This window comes from Rhinopithecus roxellana, chromosome 8, assembly GCF_007565055.1.
Source record: "Rhinopithecus roxellana isolate Shanxi Qingling chromosome 8, ASM756505v1, whole genome shotgun sequence".
Taxonomy (NCBI): Eukaryota; Metazoa; Chordata; class Mammalia; order Primates; family Cercopithecidae; genus Rhinopithecus; species Rhinopithecus roxellana.
The window spans coordinates 86,474,815-86,500,112 of record NC_044556.1 but is presented as its reverse complement, the minus strand read 5'-3'; the positions used below and the strand labels follow the sequence as shown (position 1 = coordinate 86,500,112).

The 25,298-nt window shown below is 43.7% G+C and overlaps 1 protein-coding gene across 6 annotated transcripts in view; it reads left to right on the top strand.

Annotated features, from left to right (window-relative positions):
- SUSD4 (sushi domain containing 4) overlaps window positions 1-25,298 on the top strand; it is a 149,424-nt gene that overhangs the window by 112,258 nt on the left and 11,868 nt on the right. Inside the window, exon 6 of one of the 6 annotated variants that reach the window (XM_010368548.2) lies at window positions 22,915-23,105. The exons of the other annotated variants lie outside the window; for them this stretch is intronic. Coding sequence (XP_010366850.1) covers window positions 22,915-23,063 — 149 coding nt within the window. The 3' untranslated portion in view covers window positions 23,064-23,105. Of the gene's footprint in view, window positions 1-22,914; window positions 23,106-25,298 lie in introns of those variants that run through there. 6 annotated transcript variants of the gene reach the window in all.

Here is a 25,298-nt window from a genome sequence, read left to right as displayed (position 1 = left end):
CAGCCCCATTCATCTCAGAGCCCACATAGACAGAGATGGAGTTTTCATCAGACAGCGTCCAATTCAATCACAGGGAATGCGGCAGTGTGATTTCCTAAGAACCTACAAATGCCCAGGAGTCCTTTTAGCTCTGTATCCTTTTGTAAGAAAAGGAGGAAGAATAAGAAACTGAAGAACCTTGTTTGGCCAAATGTGAAATGACTTGAAAGGTTCCAATTTGGGATCAAAACTCAAAGCCAGCTTGGATGTGGAGGGCTCCCCAGCTCTCAAGCTACATTTGCAGTGTACTTTGTTCCTGAGTCAAAACACGTTCAGGGACAAGAGGCGCCTGGTATAAGAAACGCCTGAAGTGATTTCTCCCTCCAGGAATCCTGCCTTCACTCAGAAGTGCCTCAGAACTTCAAAGTGAATCCTGTGTAGGGAACAGGAAAGACACAGCAGAGAATCCGGGCCTCCTTGGATGACAGAGCCTACCCTGCTCCTGGAGGCAGGCTGCAGGGGACACTCAAAGGGGATGTGATGAGGGCCCACCCTGGGACAGGCTGCTCCCATTTTACTAATGGAAACTTCAGACATAAAGAGGAGTCCACACCGTTCCCAATAAGGTTGTCAATTACTGTTCGTGATGAGGCCCAGTGTCACCTTGGTCACTTCCCCAGACCCGAGTCAGGGACACTCTGTTCTCCCTATGGAGTTCCTATCTTCCTCCTGCCACCTGTCCCCAAGCAAGTGGGGGAGATGCAGGGTCTCTCAGCTCCCTGCCTGGTGATCCACAATAAGAAAGCGTGGGCTTGGGTCCATCCTTTGATGAACTTGAAACTATTCTGTATTGGATTTGAAGTAGCACATGGGAAATGACAGAAGAAAAGTCATATTGGGGATTTCATGCCACTGATTTTGAATTACTGGTCATAGGATACAGAGCTTAGACATCACCAATTTCCCTTTCTCCTAAGCCAACCTGCCATACCCCAGTATATTCTCGTAGAGATGAATGGAAAGTGCCAGAGAGTGGCGGGCTTGGCCACAGTGGTAGCCTGGGAGAACAAGTCAAGGTCCTGCATCCACCCTGGGCTCTGGCACCATCAGGCTGCCTTGAGTAGGGAAGGCCCATGCCACTTGATCTTCACTCCCTTCCTTTCCTATGGTTTTTTTTTTTTTTTTTTTTTTTTTTAATTGTAAAAATGTTCTTGTAGAGACTTGGTCTCACTTTGTTTCCCAGGCTGGTCTCAAACTCCTGGCCTCAAGCAATCCTCCCACCTCGGCCTCCCAATGTGCTGGGACTACAGGCATGAACCACTGCACCCAGCCCCTCATCTACATCCTTGAACAGGGAGAAATAATATTTCAAATTTCTTCCTCCTATGAACAGCTGACTCCAGGGCAGAAAGCGCCTTGTTCCTCCCTGCACTCCTAGCCCTGGCACATGCTTTATATTCAACAAATTGCAACTGTTATAACTAAAACTTCTTTTGATTAATTTGACATTTTTGGATGCCTACTCTATGCCAAGCACCCTGCGGGTAGTTTATTTGACGATCTCTCCTCTAACAACAGTCACGAGAAGCAAGTGTGGTGCTAGCCTATAGATGAGGAAACTGAGGTTCAGACAGCTCTGCTGCTCCTTCCCCAAGGTCACTCTGTCCACAGCAACCTGGCCCTGTGCCTCCTGAGCCTACACCTTCTACTGACACTACTCTTCTAGCCCTTCTAAGACCCAGACTACCTGCTGGCAATTTTGATCTGGGTTCTAATCCTAGCTGTGTCCATTTCCTCAGATAGAATGGAAAGGCGTTGGAAGGGTTGATCGTAGAAGCTCCTTCCTGGTGGTCACATTCTTTGATTCTGCTCTTAATCAGAACTCACACTGTTCCCAGAGAGGCTGCCCTGTCCCTGGCTGGCTCTGGAAGGCAGGTGGGAAAATGAAGGGGAGAGGCTCTAGGAGAGCTTCTCCCCCCGACGCTGGCTAACAGAGTTTCCCTGAAACTCACGTTTATATAGTCAGCCTGTGAGCCTGGAACCATCTGCAGGAGGGGAGTGGCAGGAAAGGAAGAGATGTGGGTTGAGGGTCATCTTGGTAGCAGGCGCTTCACCTGCTATCTTTAGTCGGCCTCTACACAACTCCAGGTATTACTGTCCTCTCTTTTCAGATAGGAAGCAGGCCTGGTCACACCCCCCTGGCCTTAGGGAGTGGGCTGCAGAGCCCAGATTCTAAACCAGCCCTGACCTGACTCCTGGGCTGTGCTTTCTCCTGTGCTGCACTGCCTTCCGTGGGAGAGACCAGCCCGGCCGCCTGAGTAATCTGCACAGCCACCCACTGATGACTTCTTTTCCATTCGTGTTCTCAGGAACCTGAATTTTTATCCTGTAAAAGGTTTTGGAGGAGGGAGAGGGAAATACCATGTGATCTGCCCCAAGCTACACTGTATACAATGGTGAGCGATGGGGGAATTTTCCTTTCTTCCTTCCCTCCCTCCCTCCTTCCCAGGTAAGGCTCTGGTGCCAACCAGGGATGTACAATGTGCCAAGCGGCCATTGCTGTTAGAGGTTCAAGTCTTGTGCACCTCTCTGTAAATGATAATAGCAGTGACCACCTGGACACTGAATACCCACTCAGCCTCCCATGGTTCTGAATAAACCCACTGGCCAGAGGCGTGGTCCCGATTAGCCTCTCCTGGGCCCTCGAGCTCCCTGCAGACTTATCCGTGATCCTGCCAGCAGCTGGACCCAGCATAAAATGTAATTGGCAAAAAAGGAAGAAAAGGGCAGCAAATGCCTTTTTTTACTTGATATAGCAGGGGGACTTCTTTCCATGGGACAGTAGAGGGAGGGCTTCTGATTTATCTGCTTGTCCTAGGCTCTGCCCTTCCCTCACCTCCTCTAGCTAATACAAGGTTAGGTAATGCTTGGCCAGGGGTTCTGGAATATAAGGCTCTAAGGCCCTGGGAGTTCCCTGGGAAGCCCCAGGTAACTTTGATCCAGGCTCCCCCAGCCCCAGTGGCTCTGTTTTATATATTTACATATTAACCTCCCACAGGTTTGTGTGGGAGGTCACACAAACCTCCCACCGCCCATCTCTTTAGACTCCCAGCCTTCGAGGATGTAAGTAGATGGCTAATTTATAATCCTAATTAGGAATCCAGCTTACATCAGTCAAAGTCTTCTGGGATTTTTAGATCTTATTCTCAAAAACAAAAGAATCTTCAGTTCTCTTTGAAGATAAATGTGCGTTCCCTGGGCCTAGGAAAGAGAAAATCTCAGGCCCTTTCCCTCATGTGTTTCTCCCTGTCTGGAACAGAGGTCCCTTTGTGAACTGAAAATGAATTCTGCAACCTGGGCACATACGTTAGTACATACCATCCCCTTTTGCCATTTTGTTCCCTGGCGGTGAAAATCCCTGTGTCTGGTGCTGTTTGTATTACCATCACCTTGCCTGTGACCCTGGTGGGTGTTTTATTAGAGGGAAATGCAAAATAGCAAGCAATCCTGTTAATTTATTGTTCACCAGCAATAGTAAATTATTCTAATATCGTTTCCATGTACTGTTCGTATATTACAGCAGAGTGATTACCAGAAAATAGCTGCTTGCATGCCATACAGCATTCTCAAGGATCACTGTGCTTAATTTTCTCTTCTTCTTTTACAATAAGCAATTGCCACTGTAGCTTCTTCCTCTTCTTGGTCACACATCTCTCTTGTACTCAAGACAGATTGTGCCATGGCATAAGAAGCTTCATTATTATTATTTTTTTTATATTTATCAAATCCAGAAACACTGATCTTTTTGTCTTAAGAAAACCAAGAGACATTATTCCTTTTCTTCAAGTAGATCCAAGTTCTCAGGCATTCCTGCTGTTACTTTTTAGGCTGTTTTTCTCTTGCGTTTTCTGATTCCCAACATGATCGATGGTCCTCATCCTCTCTCTCCGAATCTGCTGTTCACTAGCTTAAGCCCCTTGGCAGGCTCCTGCCTCAGCACCCTGCTTTCCTTTTAGCCTTGGTGGAAACACAACCATTAACCCTTTGTCTCTCCTGGACTCCTTAAATTATCTCTCTCTCTTTTTTTTAATCTCTTGTAAGTGCAGAGATCTAGACTGAGGTCAAAGGAAGAAGAGAGGTGATTCTTCTCCCACCAAAGGGGAAAGAAAGCTGAAAGCTTCATTCGTTTGAACTACTTCTCCCGCAAAATCAAGAAATGAAGAGAACACCCAAGGGAGGACTCAGATAATCCCCTCTCCCCACCATTCAGAGATGGGATCTCACCAGGCTCAAGCCCAACTGCACCCAAGCCCCCATCCCTTGGTTCTCACCTGGGCAGGTAGCCTGTTCCGGGGCCTGCATGAGCCTGGAAGGCTTCCCTGTTTGGAGCAGGGGATGGGGAACATGTCCCTTTCTTTCACTAGGTTCACAGTTCTCACCAAAATATAATCCTCCTTTGCCCTGTAATCCCCTCCTATTTTTGCACACCCACAGACGTGCAAGCTGAGGTTTTTATTTTGTGATGCTTAAATGTCAGGTCACTGAAGGAAGTGCAGAGCTAAGCAACAGCAAAGCTGTGACCAGGGGTATGAGCCTCTAGCTTGTGCCACGAGCATGACTTCATTATGCTCAGAAAATAGATGACCGGTACAAATGGGAGATTCTCAGTGTTTGTCCTTAAACTCTAGAGTACCTTCTCCATTCCTGCTCCAGGCAGGATTTATTTCTTTCTTTCCTCTCTGGGAAGTAAGATGACTTGTATTTCATAGTAATAAAACCTCTTGCAATCAGGTGGAACACAGAAGGTGATAAATCCCTTCAGTCACTTCAGGGGCCTTTTTCAGGCTGGGAGTCACTCGGCAATATTCGGCGGGTTGTTTGGAGTCATTCCCTTTCTTCCTTCTCCACCCCAGTTCCCACCCCCATCTCCAGTTTCCTTCATAAACCATTGCCGTAATTCCCTGCCTTTTCTCCCAAATTAATGAGACATTTGGAGTGATGGGTGGGTAAGATAGTCATACCTTTCTATTCCCATCTTTTTGTCTCATGTCATTCATTTTTTTTCATAGAAATGGTAACCATCATGCCTATGTTCACGATCATTTTCTTTTTTTGTGCTGAAGGAAGTTTTTGTTGTTTTTGGCTTAGGTTCTGTAAAAAGATAATGCCGGACTCTAAACTGTGCCCACATTCCTCTAAAGTTAGAGTGTGCAGAGAGGACAGTGCCTTCATCCATGGCACATCTTTTGTGGCTTCTGAAGAAAAGTCTGGGACTTTGTTTACATTCTGGCTGGTTTGTTCTTTGGTGGATGAGAACCTAATGCATTTTTTTTTTCTTTTTTTTTTTTCTTTTTTTTGGAAATGGAGCCTCACTCTTTGTCTCACCCAGGCTGGAGTGCAGTGGTGTGATCTCAGCTCACTGTAACCTCTGCCTCCCAGGTTCAAGTGATTCTCCTGTCTCAGCCTCCCAAGTAGCTGGTACTACAGGCTGCACTGCCATACCTGGCTAATTTTGTATTTTTAATACAGATGGGGTTTTTTACCATGTTGGCCAGGCTGGTCTCAAATTCCTGACCTCAGGCGATCCACCTGCCTTGGCCTCCCAAAGTGCTGGAATTACAGGCATGAGCCTCTGCACCTGGCCCCTAATGTATTTTCTAACCCCGTCTTCTCCATTCCTGGGAAGGGATTTCACTGGTCCAGGCCTTAAAAAGGGGAAGCATGACTGGAGTTAAAATAAAAAATAAAATTTTTAAAAAGCCAATTATATTGAAATTCAGATTTTAAAACTAGTCCTTAGTTCAAGCTATCGCAAGTAAACACCTGTGCTTATGTCAGTCTGTATTTTCATACTGTAAGTATATTATTCTGATGGAAATTATTTTGAATTGGGAATTGAATTTCATTTGTAGGAAGCTGGGAAGCCAAGAATTCTATAGCCAACCATGACTAAAGCAGCATGCGAGAGGGACCTTTGCCTACCATTCTACCTGACATTTTTAAAGACTCTGTGGCCCTTGGGGTTAGCTGTGGGGGACTCTACTGTCCCCGGAGCATAAGGATCCCCAGTCTGGTTTCTGCTGCTGCCTTATTCCTTGGCATTCAATGGCTTGTCACCACTTCACTCCAGCCTCTGCCTCGGTCATCACATGGAGTTCTCCCCTGGTGTCTGTGTCTTCACATGGCCGTGTGTCTCGTCTCTTCTTCTTATAAGGACACAAGTTGATATGTTTTGGATGTTGTTTCCTCCACATCTCATGTTGAAATTTGATTCTGGAGTTGGAGGCGTGGCCTGGTGAGAGGTGACTGGATCATGGGGGTGGATCCCTCATGAAGGGCTTAGTGCCATCCCCTTGGTGATGAGTGAGTTCTTGCTCTGAGTTCACATGAAATCTGGTTGTTTAAAATCATGTGGCATTCCCCCCCGCCCCATGTCTGGAACGCACTCTTGCCATGTGACACGCCTGTTCTTCTTTGCCTTCCGCCATGATTATAAGTTTCCTGAAGCCTGTGCCAAAAACAGATGATAGAGCCATGCTGCTACAGCCTGCAGAACCATGAGCCAATTACACTTCTTTTCTTTATAAATTACCCATTCTTGGGTATTATATTATAGCAACACAATTAACAGAATAACCTAACAGTCATATTGGATTAAGGGCCCTCCCTACTATAATGTAATCTCGTCTTAATTTAATTACATCTGCAGTTACCCTATTTCCAAATAAGCCCACATTCACAGGTACCAGGATTTCAACATAGGAATCTGGGGGGTACCCAATTTGATCCACTGCAAATGCTGTCCCTGCCTTAGCTTTGGAAGAAGCAAACTCCCTTCCATCTTCCTTCTAGCTCTTGCTCCCAGGTTTAAAGGACTATCTTTGAATCTTCCCAAACCCCAGTTGGCCAGCATCCTTTGGCCTGCCCACAGCCCTTTCCTGAGCTAACCTTACCTCTCGCCCAGTACGCCGCACCTTGCTTATACCAGCTGAGCCAAACAGAGGCTTCCCTGTATCTGTCCGGGTTCCTCCAGCTCTCTTTTCCTCTACCTCTGGAGGCCTCAGGCTTTTCCGAACTCTAATCCCATTGTGCATAACACATGTCTTAGCAGATAATGAAATCATTGCTCTTCCACTTGGCTCTTGGGAGGCACTATGCTCCCTTTCTCCTGTGCTCACTTAAAACCCCATGGCATGACTCAGTGAGAGATGGCAGCTTTGGAGTCAGCAGCACATAAGGTCCAGTCCCAGCTCGCTATTAGTTTACTAGATGACCTTGGGCAAATAACTTCACCTTTCTCAGCCTCAATTCCCTTATCTTTGCAAATGAGGCAATAGTAACACCTGCTCTGCAAAATTGTTGTTAGGATTGAGTAAAATAGTGTGCATATGTTGCCTCACAGTAGGTTCTTGTGAAATGTCGTTACTGCTCACATTTCATCTTACTGGCCCGTAATGTAGCTAGTAATAGCTGTCTCTTTTTATTGAGCATTTACTTTTGTGCCAGGCACTTTGTGCTTGCTGATTTACAGGTATTATTTCTAATTCTTATAAATTTCCTGCAATGTAGATATTACTATTTCTGTTGACAGATGATGGAAACCAAAGCTCAGAAAGAACATGAAAATAAAATGAATGAAAATGAAAATAAGATGAAAAAGTAAAATGCCCAAGGTCATGGCCACTAAGTGTTTGAGCCAGGATTTAAACCCAGGAAGGTGCACCTTTGCACTCTTGCACCTTTGCACTAGAGGCAGTGCAAAGCTGCCTCTCTAGAGTCTCTCATTAATCCACTGATTTTCTTATGTTTTCTTAGCCTGTCCTTTCTCACGTTCTCACCCTCACACTTTCTCCTATTCTGTTCTCCTAGCTGACTTTTCCCTTTCTTCCTCTCTTTTCACTGTCCATGTCTTCTAAGCCAGTGTTTCTTAAATTTGTTCAGATGTCAGAAAAGCATGGTGCATTTCACAGAATAGCATGCGTTTTTTGTTTTTTGCAGAACACTAAGAAATACTGATAAAATTCTATCATGTAAACCTTAGAATTACCTTTGCTAGTGGAAAATGTGGCTATTTTCTATGGATAATATAGAACTTATAGAACTAATTATAATATAGAACCCATAAGTGCATACACACATACACTCAAGCACAGCTAGGAACAAAGCATGACCAATTGCTTCCTACTCTTCTTAACGCACTACTCAATTATGTATTTCCTCATCTATTAGAACTTGCTAATAGACAAGAATGAGAAGGCACTAAGGATTTTCCTAAAAATCTATAGGAGGAATACTGGAGGCTCAGAAAATTGAATACATGAATGTATGTGTGTCTGTGTGGCACTTTGATCCAGTTTGTGGATATACTAGTACATTTAACTTCAGTGTCATCTCTGATAATAGAAGGGTTTGCTGATTGCAGAGAGGGTCAGAAATGATCCACTCTAAATGCTCCCTTACCAGTGGGCTTCCTAGGTTACATGGTGGGACACACATTCCATTTTAATCTTGTTCCCCTGATTTCCTTCCCTTACAAAAAATTCAGTTGCCCCAATTACCTTTAGGAGTCCTGACTGTAGGGGGATCATGTATTGGAAAGGTTCACAGGCGTCAAAACACTCTGACGCCACGGATGTCTTGTGATTTATTTTCACCTTGTGGTGGTGAAGACTGACCTTAGTGTAGCCATCGGGGCTCCCATTAATGCAAAGAAAGCAAGCAACCTTGTCAGAACACAGAAACGTGTCAGCTTTTGATTTTGGCACCAGCCATTCCCCGCTGCTGCCAGAAGAAATCACAGGTTTACACCTGCTCCCTCACCTGTGTGCTCCTCTGTGGCTTCCTTGTGGCTTCGAAACCAGGCACGCTTCAGATTTCTTATGTGAAACTTTTTTTTTTTTCACTGAAGTTTCACAGTTGTCATCACATGCATTTTGTATTCCTTCAGGGACATCCTAACGTAGTGACTCAGAGATGGAAAGCAGGTGAGAGCCCCTCCCTCAGCACTGCTGGGTACTATTGATCTTAAATTTGATCTGTCAGCACATCTCTGAACGGGTAAACACCATGCTCCATCCTGCTCAGAAACAAGCAAAGCCCTAGCCTCATCATCATTGGCTTCCTTCAGTAGACACATGTATTGGCCTTCTGTGTTGTACAACAGAACAAAAGTGGAAAATGTAATGTGCTGTATAATGTTTATTGATTTTCCCTGAGCTAAAAGCAAAGTTTCAGACGTAGCCTTGGAGACGGCCAGGACTTTGGTACGGAGGGTTCCGTGCAACTTCCTGGAATCATTATCCAAATTCAGGTCGGACTGGGAACGGCTGGTGCAATGAGAGTTTTGATGATTAGAATTCAGCAGAACTCCTGAAGGGAGAGGTTGGGTGGTTCTGTATGATATGGGAGCAGAGTCCCTGTCCTTCTATTACCTCTCAGAGCCGCATAGACAACATGCTGGGCTGTCTTGAGACAATGCCTTTGCACTCAGTATACAGGATCGCTGGCTTTCCTGCCACTTCTCCACGCTCTTCAAGGCCAACTTGAGACTTGAGACTGTAGCATGAAGAGTCAGCTTTACTACTGAGCTCAGCTACAGAGTTTCCTCATGATCTGGAACAGCACTTCCCAAACTGCACTGTGCATGTGAATCACCTGGGAATCTTGCTGAAACAAAGTTTCTGATTCAGTAGGTGTTGCTAGAGACTACCAATTTCTAATAAGCACTTAGCTGATCCCAAAATGGACAGTCCCTGGACTGCAATTCATAGAGCAAGAGTCCCGTGAAAGGTGAAGACCCAGACCAGATACCATGACAATTTAATTTGCAAACTGGCTCCACCATCCATCCTCAGCACGTAGGGGATGGAGGACGTCCCCTGACCATTGCAACTGTGGGGGCAGTGCTTCTCAACTTTGTCTACCCGTCAGAATCACCCTGGGGCTTTGAGACCTATCCAAGCCCAGGACCCACTCCAGACCAATTAGGCAAAGCTCCCCAGGTGATTCTGTGCAGCCAGGGTTGAGGAAGCAGTGGCTTAAGTCATTATTACACTCTTCAAATGCAGCACTAACATGGCAGAAGGAGGTGAGTGTGGCAGTAATAATAGCAACAAACATCTGGAGCGTGCATGTTTTGCTGTTTCACAAAGCAGATTCACATCTGTTATTTCTTCCTTATCCCAACTGTATATGGTAGACTGCTGCTGTAAGAAGGTTACCAAAAAGGGGTGATGGCTCACAAAATGGAAGTTTATTTTCACGTAGTGGCATTGAGTGAATATTGATCCACCAGTGCCTCTTCACCCAGTCATTCAGGGGACAGTGGAAGCTCTGCTGGCTTCAAGGTGGGCTTCTGAGGTCCCCTAGGAGGGATCATCTCCATTCTAGGCAGGCAGAAGCATGGAAGGGCTTCATGGATCAAGCCTGAAAGTAGTAGTTATCATTTATCCTCATATTCCATTGGCTAGAACTTAGAGAAACAAGGGACAGTGGGCAGCATGGGCCAGTTGGGTGCACGTGGAACATGGATTATGGTGAGCAGCCAGCAGCCTCTTTGCCAGCTGTGTGGGGTAGATGTGAATGCACAGACTAACGGGGCAAGTCTTTCCTACATGAAGAACACCCAGGGGGCTGTATGGACCTTTGGAAGAAGTAAGAATGAAAATACCCAGTCAAAGCACCTGGGTTCAGTGGCGCAGAAGGGTTTAGTAGGTTAAAATATTCTACAATACTACATTAGTATTCATTCATTGTACATTCTAAATATCCATTTAGTAGGTTAAAATATTCTACATTCATCTGCCTCCCCCCGACCCCTGCCCTGGAATTATTTGTATGGATAGTTAGAAGGCACACAGACTGGTTTTAAGCCTCATTTTATTATTTTACATGCAGTGAAACATATACATGGGTTAAGGACTGTGATAAGTGATACACAGTTCTCAACTCAGCCTCCCTCCCACTTCTGAGCAGTGGCCTTGCCTCACACTTCATTCGGAAAAGCGGAGAGGGCAGCTTATTCATGTCTCCACCACCCTGGCCACCGATCTGCTGGGGCCTGTGTCCAGCACTCATGCTTCCCTCCAGCCCCTCCTACGCCTGTCAAAGGCCAGCCCCTCCTTCCACTCATGTGGAAGATCACATCTTTCTCCTCCTGAAAGACTGCTCTCAGCCTGGATTACCAACCTTGTACCCTGTATTGAACCACTCCTGCCAACGTCTTAACAAGATCAAGAGCTCTGGGGTGGGGGCGGGGCTCTCCCTGGGCCCTCTGGCCTCTACTTTACCGCTTCCCTGCAGCAAACTTCTCTAAAGAGTCACCTAAGGTTGCCCTCCTCTTTTACTCTCCAACTCACTGCAGAATGGCTTTCCCTCTGCCACTCTATCGAAGCTGCTTTTCTTAGGGTCTCTACTGACTCCCCTATGGCCAAATCCAATGGCCACTCTTCGTTTTCCATCCTTCTCAGCTTGTGAGGATCCGCTCCCTCTTCCTTGAGACAGTCTTCCCTCGCGGCTTCTGTGATGCACCCCAGTCTCCTCTGCCATCTCTTTCATCCCTGTAGGGTGACTCAGCGTTTGGACTGGGTCTGCCCTCTCCCACATGTGAGTGCATGCAGTCCCATGGCTGTAAAGATTATTTCTATGCTCATGATTTCTGAGTTCTGCATTTATCCCAGACTCTTTCTCTGGCTGCCTAACTGACCTGGATGACTTTCCCACTGGAAGCTCAAACGCGACCAGTGCAAAACCAAGCTCTGTACCACTCCCTTGCCATGAAACAAATAAACCCAACAGAAACCTAGCATAGTCAGTAGTACCACAATTGAGCCAGGTCAGAAATCGGGGAGTTATCCTTGATTCTTTTTCTCCTAGCCCTCTAATCACCAAGCCCTGTTGTAGAAACAGAGGAAGGACATTTGAGTCACTCTTCTTCCCACCACATTGGCTGTCACTGTCCTGGTCTGGGCCGCCACCATCTCTCCAGGCATGGCAGCTGTATCCTGGCAGTCCTGCCATGTCTATCCCCGCTCTCCAACAGCCTGTTTTCCACCCAGCTAGCTTTTAAAAAATATACTAGTCCCCACTCTTTGCAGTGTCCCTTCACACTATGATAAAATCCCGACTGCTTGCTGTGGTGCCATGCAGCTGCACACACACTGTGTGTGCCTGCCTCCCCTCCCTCATGCTGTGCAGCCCTCTGTCTCCTGCACACTCAGCCACCATCCAGGCCTCTCTTCAGTGCCTCCAGCCCACCTTCACATGTGCCATCCCCTCTGGCAGGCATGTCCTCCTCCAGCACTTCCTGGACCAAGTCCTTCCTAGTCTTTATGCATCGTGCATTCCTGTATGCATTTATGATTGGATGAGGATCTCTCATCTCTGTAGTGAAGGGACCAGTGGTTTGGTTATTGTTTTCCAATATGTTGCAGACCAATAATACACAATAAAAACAGATTCTAGATAAAATAAAAAGACAAACACATAATACAAGTCCCATTTTTAACTATCAGATTCAACTGTAGTCAAATTGCATTATTTAAATGCAATTTAGTTATTGAAAATATCTATCAAAATAGAAATTGAAAACACATGGATGTTGTGACAAGGTCAAATTGATTTCTCTATTTATTTGTCATGGATTTGTAGCCAACAGTTGGTGTACCAGTAGGGTGCACCAGTGGTCTATGGACCCCACTGTGAATAGGGCTGTTCTAGATTTCAGTTTAAAAGTCATCTATTTAGGGACTTTCCTGGACAACTCATCTAAAGCAGAGTCTTGCACACACACCTAATGCTGTTAGTCTCTCTTCTGGACCTCCTATTGGTCTCCAGTGTGGCACAGAGAATTTGTGATTAGATGTAACGTGAGCAGTTTCTTATCTTGAAATCAGTCTGTTGCTTAGCTGATGAGTAATTTCTTCTACCTCTCTGACCACCCATATTCCCTGTTGAAGGTACTTTGGGCACCTGTCTATGATTGTGGGGAAAGAGCAATTCCGTACCACCCTCCATCAGAAAACAACACCCAAGTCTACACCAAGACTCAAGAAGATTTTAGTCACCAGTTCTCAGTGGTAGAATCCAATCTGTAGCATCAGGGTGGGGTTGGAGACTCAGCAGGGTCCCTGCATTATCTACATTGAGGGACCAAGACCATGAGACATCCCCACGTGACCTGCCCTCTCTTGATAGAGACTGTTCCACCCACAGACTCTCCTTCTTCCTGTTTATTTTCTCTTTTCCATTGCTCCCCAGCTGCACTGGCCCCTTGAAGTCTCACCTCTCACCTTCCTGAGGCCCGAGCCCTTTTCCTGGCCTCCTCTTGTGTCTGGAGACTCCCACATGGGGTGCACATGGCAGCTGTTCTCTCTGGCCCATCTCCACTGCAGAGGAAGCAAGGTGGGCTGGCCTTTAGTTTTTTAAACCTACTGACTCCTGGTTATCTAATCTGCTAGTAGCAGCATATACTTTGGATCTTACTGTGCATAAAAGAACATCTACCTCCTTTTGGTCCAGGTGCCTTCCAAACCCCGGTGGGAGAGGTGGTGCCCGAGAGCTCCATCCCAACTCCTGTGTGTGTGAGATTGTGCTATTAATGTTTTTCTCAGCAGATAGAGGAGAAGGCCTATCCAGCCACGTAAATATCTATGTGTTTAGTTATTTGTCATCTGAGGATGGGACTGAGGTAGTATCCGTGGTTGTCCAAAAAATATTTGTTAAATAAGTGAATTTTAAAACGAGTGGAAGAACATAATTACTATACTTAGATAAGTGAATAAAAAGGATCTTATTTCAGAAAGTCCAAAATGCAAATTGTCCAAGCATAACAGTCTCCCTTATCTATGCTGGAGGAGGTGCCATAGTGCTGATAACGCAAAGCAGGAAGAGATGATGGAGGAATTCTTTCTTCCTACTTAGTGCATCGGCCTTGCTTTCTAGCTTCATTGTGCTTTGGGCAATAGGATTAGTTGCCCTTCCCTGAGCTCAGACAGTGTCGATGGGGGCCTGGATGTACCTAAAGACAGGAGAGAAGTGTTTGAGATTTATTTGCCTGTAAGCAAATGACAATGCTCCAGCCACATGCTGGTAGTGGCGACAGCATGGGCTTCTGCGGCTGACACCCCCAAATCACAAGGTGGCCTTTGCCGCCTGGCCCTGTGGGCCCTCTGAGCCACCCATCTTCAGTGTTGTGAACAGCACTCACCAAAAGGGGCCAGGAGTTACCTGCAGAAAAAGATCAGAGCTGGACAGATAGAAGGGTGACTTCAGTGGGAGAAAGTGGCTCTGAGTCCCCTGCCAGTGCATAGGGAGGCTGGGTGACTCTGTCCCCAGGAAGCCCCATCTCTCCAAAGGATGGTGTAGTTCACCTCCCAGAAGAAGCCAGCCAGGGTCATCCAGGGCAAGGCAGGCTGCCCAGCCCTGCTTCCTTAAACCCGTGGGGCTGATGTGCCTTGCAGGCCTCCTTGGAGCGAGGCACCTTCTGTCTCCCTGAGAAGATCCTGTGGCGTCTCCATGTGGGAATGGTCACAGAGCTGGCCATTATGCTCCAGGGAGGAGCCCGTTGCAGGGTTCCCTGTGGCCACTGTCACCAGGCTGCCCATGATGGGGAGCATCTGGCCAGGGGGACACTTTTCTAGCTCACACACTTAATTGGACCACACCATGGGACGAGGAGAGGATCTGCCTTCGGTCGCATCTCTATTGAGACAGAGAAGCAGCAGGGTCAGACACTTTTGCCTAGGCTAAAAATGGGATGTGAGGAATTTGGGGACTCAGACAACTGGAAGATGCTTTCTTTTCCCCACACTTTCCAGCAGCTTCACCATGTGGCAGGGTCGGGGTCATGGGTCCCCCTCCCAGAAAACAAACCAATATTGGTACCTGATGTGAGCCTCCCTTAGCAAGCCACTGGCTCAGGCCCTTAGCTCATGCAGCCCTCACAACAGCTCTAGTGAGTGGGTATTATTTTCTTCATCAGACAGATGGGGAAACTGAATGAAAGGGGGTAACTAACATGCCTGTGATTATTCAGCCAATGAGTGGCAGAGCTGGGCTTCAAACCCTGTCTCATCTGCCTCCCAGTCACTACCAGGCATCCTGCCAGGTGGACAGGGATGGGCCTGGGCCAGGGATGAAAGTGAGGAACAAGTAGAAATTTCAAGGGGTGATTCCAGGGACATTGGGAGCGTAGCAAGGGTGGGGCAGTAGAGGATTTGGGGTTGTTCCAATGGCTTGGAGATGCTGCTATTATTTCCTGGGCAGACAGAGGTATTGTTAAACCCCCACAGCATGCTGGGCACCGGACAGTCCCACACAAGAAATGAGTGCCTGGCCCGAATGCCACCACACCACCAGAGAAGCTCTGCAGGCTAAAACCCTTATGCTTACTTTTTCTGGGTTCATTGAGATGCTATGTAATATTAAGAAAGAAGTTGGCCGGACGCGGTGACTCATGCCTGTAATCCCAGCATTTTGGGAGGCCGAGGCAGGTGGATCATGATGTCAGGAGACTGATACCATCCTGGCTAACACCGTGAAACCCCGTCTCTGCTAAAAATACAAAAAATTAGCCAGGCATGGTGGCAGGCGCCTGTGGTCCCAGCTACTCGGGAGGCTGAGACAGGAGAATGGCGTGAACCTGGGAGGTGGAACTTGCAGTGAGCCGAGATCGCGCCACTGCACTCCAGCCTGGGCGATGAGCAAGACTCCGTCTCAACAAATAATTAAATAAATAAAATAAAGAAAGAAGTCTAATTTTGGCTGGATTCGGTGGCTCATGCCTGTAATCCCAGTACTTTGGGAGGCCAAGGTGGGTGGATCTCTTGAGTCTAGGAGTTTAAGACCAGGCTGAGCATCATGGTGAAACCCTGTCTCTACAAAAAATACAAAAATTAGCTGGGCATAATGGTGTATGCTTGTAATCCCAGCTACTTGGGAGGCTGAGCTGGGAGGATCACTTGAGCCCAGGAGGTTGAGGCTGCAGTGAGCCGTGGTCATGCCACTGTGTTCCAGCCTGAGTGACAGAGCAAGGTCCTGTCTCATACATACATACATACATACATACATACATACATACATACTCTAATTATTACTAGCTTCCCAGGCCCCTGTAAAAGGGAGGTGGTAGGATTGTCTTCCCCAAGAAGACTAAGGAACAAATTTCCAGGACTCTGAAAGGCATTCCTTTCTTTGATAGTGGATGGCAGTTACTTCTCAATCGCTGCTCAGACACAGAGCAGCCAGGCAAGCACTTAGCTCCTAAGTCAGAGATTGACTCAGGCCCGGTCCAGAGAGGACTGCTTGTCCACAACCAACGCTGGTCTAAAAACTTCAGTAACCCCTTGAAAAGCCTTTGGGGGGAGTTTCAGTTTCTGGTTCTGCATGTAAGGAGTTTGGAAGTCACCAGTCTGTCCTGACAATGAGTAAAAAACTGAACAGACTGAAAAATCAAGAACTCTTCAGGGATCCATAGGAGAAGTAAGGTCACAGAGCAAACTGCTGCTCTCAGTATGGAGAGACAGAAAAGCACAGAGAGTCACGGCTTACCTGAGCAGAGATTCACAGGTGAAAACCACCAAGGGAAACTAGACAGTGATTGGGGAAGGTGTAAGATTGATGAATTGTTGCAGCCTCAGTGTGGCCAACTCTAGAGGTAAAAGCTCTAGGGGGACCCAGTCATGGGGGCTCCCCATACTATGTGAGTTTTACCTCCAGGAGCTCTACCAGGTTCTCACAGTAAACATTTTTCTCACACAGAAATCCCCTTATGCTTCTGGCAGGGGGAGGAGAACGAGCCATTTTGAGTTACGCTGGAGCAGTCTGTTCTTAACGTGGTCTGTCCCCCAGAGAAACTTGCTAACCGCAGCTAAAACTGCTGCGGTGTTGTCAAGAGCCTAACTGACCTGGAGGAAGGGAATACCCAACTCCTGCCCCCTCTAGCCATCCTGTACTACCTAAGGCAGTGAAGGGAAACAAAACAAAACTGAGAAGCACTTGTGAAGCTCACAGTGCAGAGGCTCTGGCTCACTGAAAGACTGAGACCCACTCTTATGACTACAGAGTGCTTCTCCTTCCCCTGCATGGCACCACCACATTACCAAAAGCCTCCTTACAGCAGTCCCCTTTACCTGCTACACCTTGTCCAGTTATCAAGAAGAAACTACAAGAGATATTAAAAGGCAAAAAACACAATTTGAAGAGACAGAGAAAGCATCAGAAGCAGACATGACAGGAATGTTGGGATTAGCAAACAGTGGATTTAAAACAACTATAATTAATATGCTAAGGGCTCTAATGGAGGGAATATTCAGCATGTACGAAAAAATGGGCAATGTAAACAGAAAGATGGAAATCCTAAGAAAGAGTCAAAAAGAAATGCTAGATATCAAAAACACTGTAATGGAAACAAAGAATGCCTTTGATGGGCTTATTAGTAGACTGGACATGGCTGAGTAAAGAATCTCTGAGCTTGAGGATATGTTAGTAGAATCCTCCCAAACTGAAAAGCAAAGAGAACAAAGACTGAAGAAAAAAAAAAAAAAAGAAAAGAACAGAATATCCAAGGACAGTGGGACAACTACCAAAGGTGAAACATATGTGTAATGGGGATGACAGAAAGAGAGAAAGAAAAGAAAGAAAGAGGTGAAACAATAATGACTGAGGATTTCCTCAAATTGATGTCAGACACCAAACCACAAATCAAGAAAGCTCTGAAAACCAGACAGGATACGTGCAAAACAAACAAACAAAAAAAACTAAACTGCAACCATAAATATCATTTTCAAACTACAGAAAACTCAAAAATAAAAAATTCTAAAGAAGCCAAAGGAAAAACACCTTACTTATAGAGGAACAAAGATAAGAATTATATCTGACTTCTTCTCAGAAACCATGCAAGCAAGAAAAGAGAAGAATGAAACATTTAAAGTGTTGAGAGAAAAAAACGCACCAACCTAGAATTCTATACCCCGCAAAAATGAATGTTCAGAAGCGAATGAGAAAGGAAGACTTTCTTAGGCCAACAAAAATGTAGAAAGTTTGTTGCCAGTAGGCCTTGCAAGAAATGTTAAAAGAAGTTCTTTAGAGATAAAGAAAGTAATATAGGTCAGAAAGTTGGGTCTACGTAAAGAAAGGAAGAACACTGAAGAAGGAATGAGTGAAGGTAAAATTAAAACTCTTCTTTTTCTTGATTGATCTAGTAGATAACAGTTTATTCAAAATAATAATATCAAAACAATAGTAACAATGTACTTGATTACATATACTTAGGTATATTACACACACACACACACACACATTTATGCTTATATATAAGTGACATGAATGACAGCAATGATACAAGGGATGGAAAAGAGGACAAATTAGGATCATTTTGTAATTATAAGGTACTCATACTACCTGCAAAGTGGCATTGTGATATTTGAAAGTGGACTTGGATTCATTGTAAATGTTAATTGCAAACTCTAAGGTAACCACTAAAAAAAGTTAAAAAAGAAGTATAACTGATATGCTAAGACAGGAGAGAAAATGTAATCAGATAAAATGCTCAATTAAAACTAAAAAGAAATGCTGGAAGTGGAAGAAAAAGTGGAAGATAACAATAGCAACAAAGAACAAAGGCACCAAACAAAAAACAATAAAAAATATGGTAGATAACTCAACTATATCAATAACAACTTTGAATGTCAATGGTCTAAATGCACCAATTAAAAGACAGAGATGGTCAGAGTCGATTTTTTTAAATGATCCAACTGTCTGTTTTTTACAAGAAACCCATTTTAAATATGAAGACAAATTAATATAAAATAAAAGAAAGTATATGGAAAAAATGTACCCTGCTAACAGTAATTAGAAGAAAGGAAGAGTAACTACTGTATATTTATTCCAAACAGAACAGATTTTATAGCAAGGAAAGTTATCAATGATAAAGAAGAGCATTACATAAAAACAAAGGGGTCAATTCCCCAAGAATACCTAACAATCTTTAATGTGTATGCATTTAACAGAGCATCCAACTACATGAGGCAAAAATTGATAGAACTGCAGGGAGAAATAGATAAATCCACTATTAGAGTGGATTTATTTACTCTATTGTAACACACCTTTATTGGAAATGGACATATCCAGCAGGCAGAAAATCAGTAAGGACATAATTGATTTCAGCACCATCAATCATCAAACAGTAATTGACATACATAGACTACTTCATTTAACAACAGCAGAAAACACATTCTTCTAAGTCCATATGGAACACTCACCAAGATAGCCCACATTCTAAGCATAAAACATACCTTAACAAATTTAAAAGAATGGAAATAATACAATGTCTGCTTGTAGACCACAGTAGAATTAAACAGAAATCAACACCAGAAAGATGATAGGAAAATCTCAAAATGCAAACAGTGTACTTCTGAATAACATGAGTCAAAGAAGAAATCTCAGGAGAAATTTTAAAAATGTTTTCAACTAAATGAAATGAAAACACAACTTATCAACATTTGTGGGATGCAGTGAAAGTAGTGCCTAAATGAAAATTTCTAGCATTGAACGCGTATGTTAGAAAAGAAGAAAGATCTAAAATGAATAATCTAACTTTTTACCTTAGGAAACTAGTAAAAGAAGAGAAAATTAGATACAAAGTAAGCAGAAGAAAAGAAATAAGAATTAGAGCAGGAATCAATGAAGTTGAAAACAGGAACTCAATAGAGAGAATCAACAAAACCAAAAGCTGGTTATTTGAAAAGATTAACAAAATCAATAAACCACTAACCAGGCTAACTAAGTAAAAAGAGAAAAAACATAAATTACTAACATCAGAAATGAAAGAGTGGACATCACTACAGATCTCATGGTCATTAGAAGGATAATAAAGGAATGCTGTGAACAACTGTATGCTCACATATTTGATAACCTAGATGAAATGGGCCAAGTCCTTGAAAGACATAATCTGCCAAAACTCACACAAGAAGAAATAGACAATCTGAATAGGCCTATATCTATTTTAAAAGTTGAATCAATAATTAATAACTTTTCCCAACAGAAAGCACTAGGCCTAGATGTATTTGCTGGTGAATTCTACCAAACATATAAGGAAGACATTATACCAATTCTCTATAATCTCTTTTGGAGGATAGAAGCAGAAGGAATACTTCCTGACTCATTCTGTGAGGCCAGCATTACTCTAATACCAAAACCAGACAAAGGCATTACAAGAAAAGAAAACTGCAGATCAATATCTTTCATGAACATAGATGCAAAAATCCTCAACAAAATGTTAGCAAATCCAATCCAATAAAGTATTAAAAGATTATACACCATGACCAAGTGGAATTTATCCCAGATATGCAAGGCTGGTTCAGCATTTAAAAATCAATTAATGCAATTCATCACAACAACTGACTAAAAAAGAAAAATCATTTCAATAGATACAGAAAAGGCATTTGACAAAATCCCAAACCAATTTATGATTTTAAAAAAACTCTCAGTAAACTAGAAATAAAGGGCAACATCCTCAACTGTATAAAGCATATCTACAAAAAACCTACAGCTAACACCATACTTAATGAAGAGAAACTAGAAGCTTTCCCATAAGATCAGGGACAAGGCAAGGATGTTCTCTCTCACCACTCCTTTTCAATATCATACTGGAAGTTCCAGTTAATGCAATAAGTCAAGAAAAGGAAATTAAAGGTATGCAGATTGGAAAGAAAGAAGTAAAACTATCTTTTTCACAGGTGACATGATCATCTATGTAAGAAATCCAAAATAATTAATCAAAAAACCCTCCAATAACTAATAAACAATTATAGCAAGGTTGCAGGATACAAGGTTAGTATACAAAGATTAATCACATTCCTATATACTAGCAATGAACAAGTGGAATTTGAAATTAAAAACACAATACCATTTACATTAGCTGCCCCTAAAATGAAATGCTTAGACAAAAATCTAACAAAATATGTACAAGATCTATATGAGGAAATCTACAAAACTCTTATGAAAGAAATCAAAGAACTAAATAAATGGAGAGATAGTCCATGTTCATGGATAGGAATGCTCAATATTGCCCAAATGTTCATTCTTCCCAACTTGCTCTATAGATTCAATGTACTCCTAATCAAAATTCCAGCAAGTTATTTTTTGGTATTATTAAACTAATTCTAAAGTTTATATGGGGAAGCAAAAAACTGAGAATAGCCAGCACAATATTGAAGGAGAACAAAGTGGGAGGACTGACATTGCCTGACCTCAAGACATACCATAATGCTACAGTAATCAAGACAGTGTGGTATCAGTGAAATAATCGACAAATAGATCAATGGAACAGAATAGAGAGCCCAGAAGTAGACTTACATAAATATAGTCAACTGATATTTGGCACAGGATCAAAGGCAATATAATGGAACAAGATAGACTTTTCAACAAATAATGCTGGAACTATTGGGCATCCATATACAAACAAAAAAAAGCTAAACACAGACCTTACACTCTTCCATAAAATTAACTCAAAATAGCTCATATACCTAAATGTAAAATGCAAAACTGTAAAACTCTTAGAGTATAACATGGAAGAAAATCCAGATGACCTTGTGTATGGCGATGTCTTTTTAGATACAACACCAATAGCGTGATGTGTGAAAGAAATAATTGATAAGTTGGACTTCGTCAAAATTAACAACTTCTGTTCTGCAAAAGACAATGTTAACAGAATGAGAAGACAAGCCACACACTTGTAGAAAATATTTGCAAAAGGCACATCTGATAAAGGACTGTTATCCAAAATATACGAAGAACTATTAAAAGTCTACAGCAAGAACACAAACAACCTGATTTTAAAATGTTCCAAAGACCTTAACACCATAGAAGATATACAGATGACAAACAGCATATGAAAAGATGCTTCATGTCATATGTCATCAGAAAATGCAAATTAAACGAGAGATCACTACTTACCTATTAAAATGACCAAAATCTGGAACACTTACAAACCAAATGCTAAAGAGGATGTGGAGCAACAGGAACTGTCATTTGTTGCTGGCAGGAATGCAAAGGGATACAACCACTTTGGAAGACAGTTTGGTGGCTTCTTACAAAATGAAACATACTCTTGTATGATCCAGCAATCTTTCTCCTTGATATTTACCCGAAAAAACTGAAAACTTATGTCCACAGCAAAACCTGCACACAAACATTATAGCAGCTTTATTCATAATTGCCAAAACTTACAAGCAACCAAGATGTCCTTCAGTAGGTGAATGGATAAATCAACTGTGGTACATCCAGACAATGGAATATTATTTAGCACTAAAAAGAAATTAACATTCAAACCATGAAAAGATATGAAGGAACTTTAAATGCGTATTACTAAGTGAAAGATAACCAATCTGAAAAGCCTATATACTGTCTTATTCAACTATATGACATTTTGGAAAAGGCAAAACTGTGATGACAGCAAAACGATCAGTGATTGCCAGGGTTTGGGGGTGGGTGGGGCAACAAACAGGCAGAGCACAGAGGATTTGCGGCGGAGGTGGGGAGGGGGCCAGTGAAACTACTTTGCATGATACTTGAATGGTGGATACATGTCACTACACATTTATCCAAACCCATAGAATGTATGACACCAAGAGTGAACCCTGATGTAAACTCTGGACTCTAAGTGATAATGATGTGTCAATGTAGGTTCATCAGCAGTAACAAATGCACCACTCTGGTGGGGATGTGGATAATGGGGAAGGCTGTACTTGCGTGGGAGCAGGGAGTATACGGGAACTTCCTGTACCTTCTGCTCAATATTGCTGTGAACCTAAAACTGCTCTTAAAAATAAAGTCTTTATTTTTTTAGAAAGAAAAGGGCTGTAAGGTTTTTTTTTTTTCAATCAATCAAGAGAAATAGTCTTCTTATGTTTTCATATTTACACTTCTTTTTTTCAGGAGGAAGACCTGAACATCTTTTCCCTGTCCTTTATTTCCCACACATCAGGTTGGCAGCTGCTATGCTTTATTTTTGCCCTGTGTTAAAGTCCTCTCCCACCCCAGCACCTACCTGTTCCTCAACTAGCACCACCACATCTCTGTTCTAAATGTTGTTCTCCTGCAATAAAGGACGTTTGAATTAAACATTCCATTTTTATCGTATACCGTATTTCACCATCATCTGCACACCTGTTAGTACATCAAGGGAAGAACCAACTGGCATTGTTTTGAAGGTGTTAGAAACGTTGACCTCTTTATTTTAGTGTGTATCTCAGAGGTGGGACTGGCAAAGCTCTATTTCACGTCACTAAGACATCCCTAAAATGTACACAGATTCTTGCGTGTGGTGTCTGTCGGGTGAAGCTATGAGGCTATGAAAAAACTATTATCATGTCTCACCTTTTTTCCCCCACTGAAAAATGAGACCAGACACAGCATGAAAATTGCAGCTCATTGACAACAGGAGAGAAGCGGACAGGGAACCGCCTCTGGTTTATTGTGAAAACTTTGACATTTCCATTCACTCAAATAGCAAATGTTTATCAAGAATCATGTTGGATGTTATAGGAGTTAGAAAAACTCTAGAGACACGGCCCCTGTTCTCAAAGAGTTTACGGATTTGTACAAGTATTAGGCATGTAAAATGCACAAAATGCCCGGAAACTCCAAGATCACTGCCTGTGCGCTCAGGGAAGGCTTCCCAAAGTGGCTGGTGTTTGTGTTGGAATTAAATCTGCATAGGAGGAAATAGCCAGAGGGAGGGTGAGGAAAGGACACTAAATTGAGAGGAGGCTGGACCAGGAGGGAAGCCTTATCTGGGGAAATTGCAGTCTTATAGCAGCTCCATCCAGCCTAGCTCAGGCCATTCTTGGCCAACACAGGGAAGACTTCAGGTCCCATGCCTCAGCACCCCATCCTTTGGTCCTGCCTCCCCCATCTAGCCCACCTCTGGGAAGTTCTGTAAGAAACTAAATATGGTAAAAACTGGACTCTGCTGCCATTTGTGTAGGTAGGAGTTTTCCACCTCATCTGAAAAGAGCCGTTACCCTCTGTCATGAAACAAGGAGCAGAGACCACACTGGGACAGGAATCATCCGTTTCTGGCTGAGTGTCTGCAGAGCCTTGCTTGGATTCTGCCAGTAACTGAATGTCCAGACTCCAAGCCTCACAAAAGCCCTAACTGTTGCTAATAATGTCTAAAGTAAGAAACATTAAGAAAAATGGAGTTGCAGAAGGATCTTTTTTCATGCCACCCACAGGTTTTCCCCGGGTGTATTTTCCTTAGAACTAGCAACTGACGGGATATGAGTCACAGGCTGAGCCTAAAGGAGTTCTAAGATAAGAACAGAAAAAGTGCCATAGCCCGGTCCACTTTTACTCACTGGAATTTCTAGGAACACACAGGTTATTTGAAATGCCAGCCACGTGGCCGTTGTTCACGGGGCTGTTTGCCACGTGTCTGAGGCCTCTGGGTGTGGGAGTGTGTCCGTCCATCTATCTGTCTGTCTGTGTGGAACTGTCTGTCTGTTAGGGAAGGTGTGGAGAGGAGGTGGTAGCAGAACTCTGAACTCAGTTGAGCCCCATAGTGAGAGGCTGCGTTGGATGAGAGGTGGAAGTCCCCTAAGCCATGGGTATTTTTATATTGGGATTTTAAAATAAACCTCCCTAAAGTTTATAATTAATAATACTTTTGTTGTTGTTTCTTTCCAAGTTAAAAGAAACGCTCCCACCCTCTACCCTCACCACACCACACGGGAGTTTCCTTTACAACAAAGCTAATGGTCTGCCGGGTGCAATCATTATAAACACTACAAGGTGTGAAGATAAATGTTTCTACTTGGGGGAGAAATGCATCTCCATTACCAGCCGATTATGACAGTCTCAGAGTTAAAGCCTCTACAATGGATGGTTTTTATCTGGCCTCTGAGAAAATGTGGTGATGAGGTGCGTTCACATTCTCTGAATGTTTGGGGCCTCCCTGGTGCAATCCCAGGTATCCTAATTGCATAAAGAGCCTGGTAGTGCCCCAGTATGGGAAGGGCAGCATGGGAACCCCAGCAAGTTTGGACCAGTGATACTAATAGCTATTATTTCTTAAGTGCCTACTGTGTCCCTGGCATTTGTGTTATGCGGTTTTCATACATCTTCAAATCCTCGCAACAACTGGAGGAGTTGGGAATTGTTTCACTCATTAGACAGATGGGAAAGCTAAGACCCCACGAAGTCAAACAAGCTGCCTAACACCCTGAAGCTCATCAGTGGTAGAGCTGAGGTTTGAACACAAATTTGGGTAACTCCACGCCCACGCCCCTATATGCCACTCTGTGCTGCCTGCCTTTGCT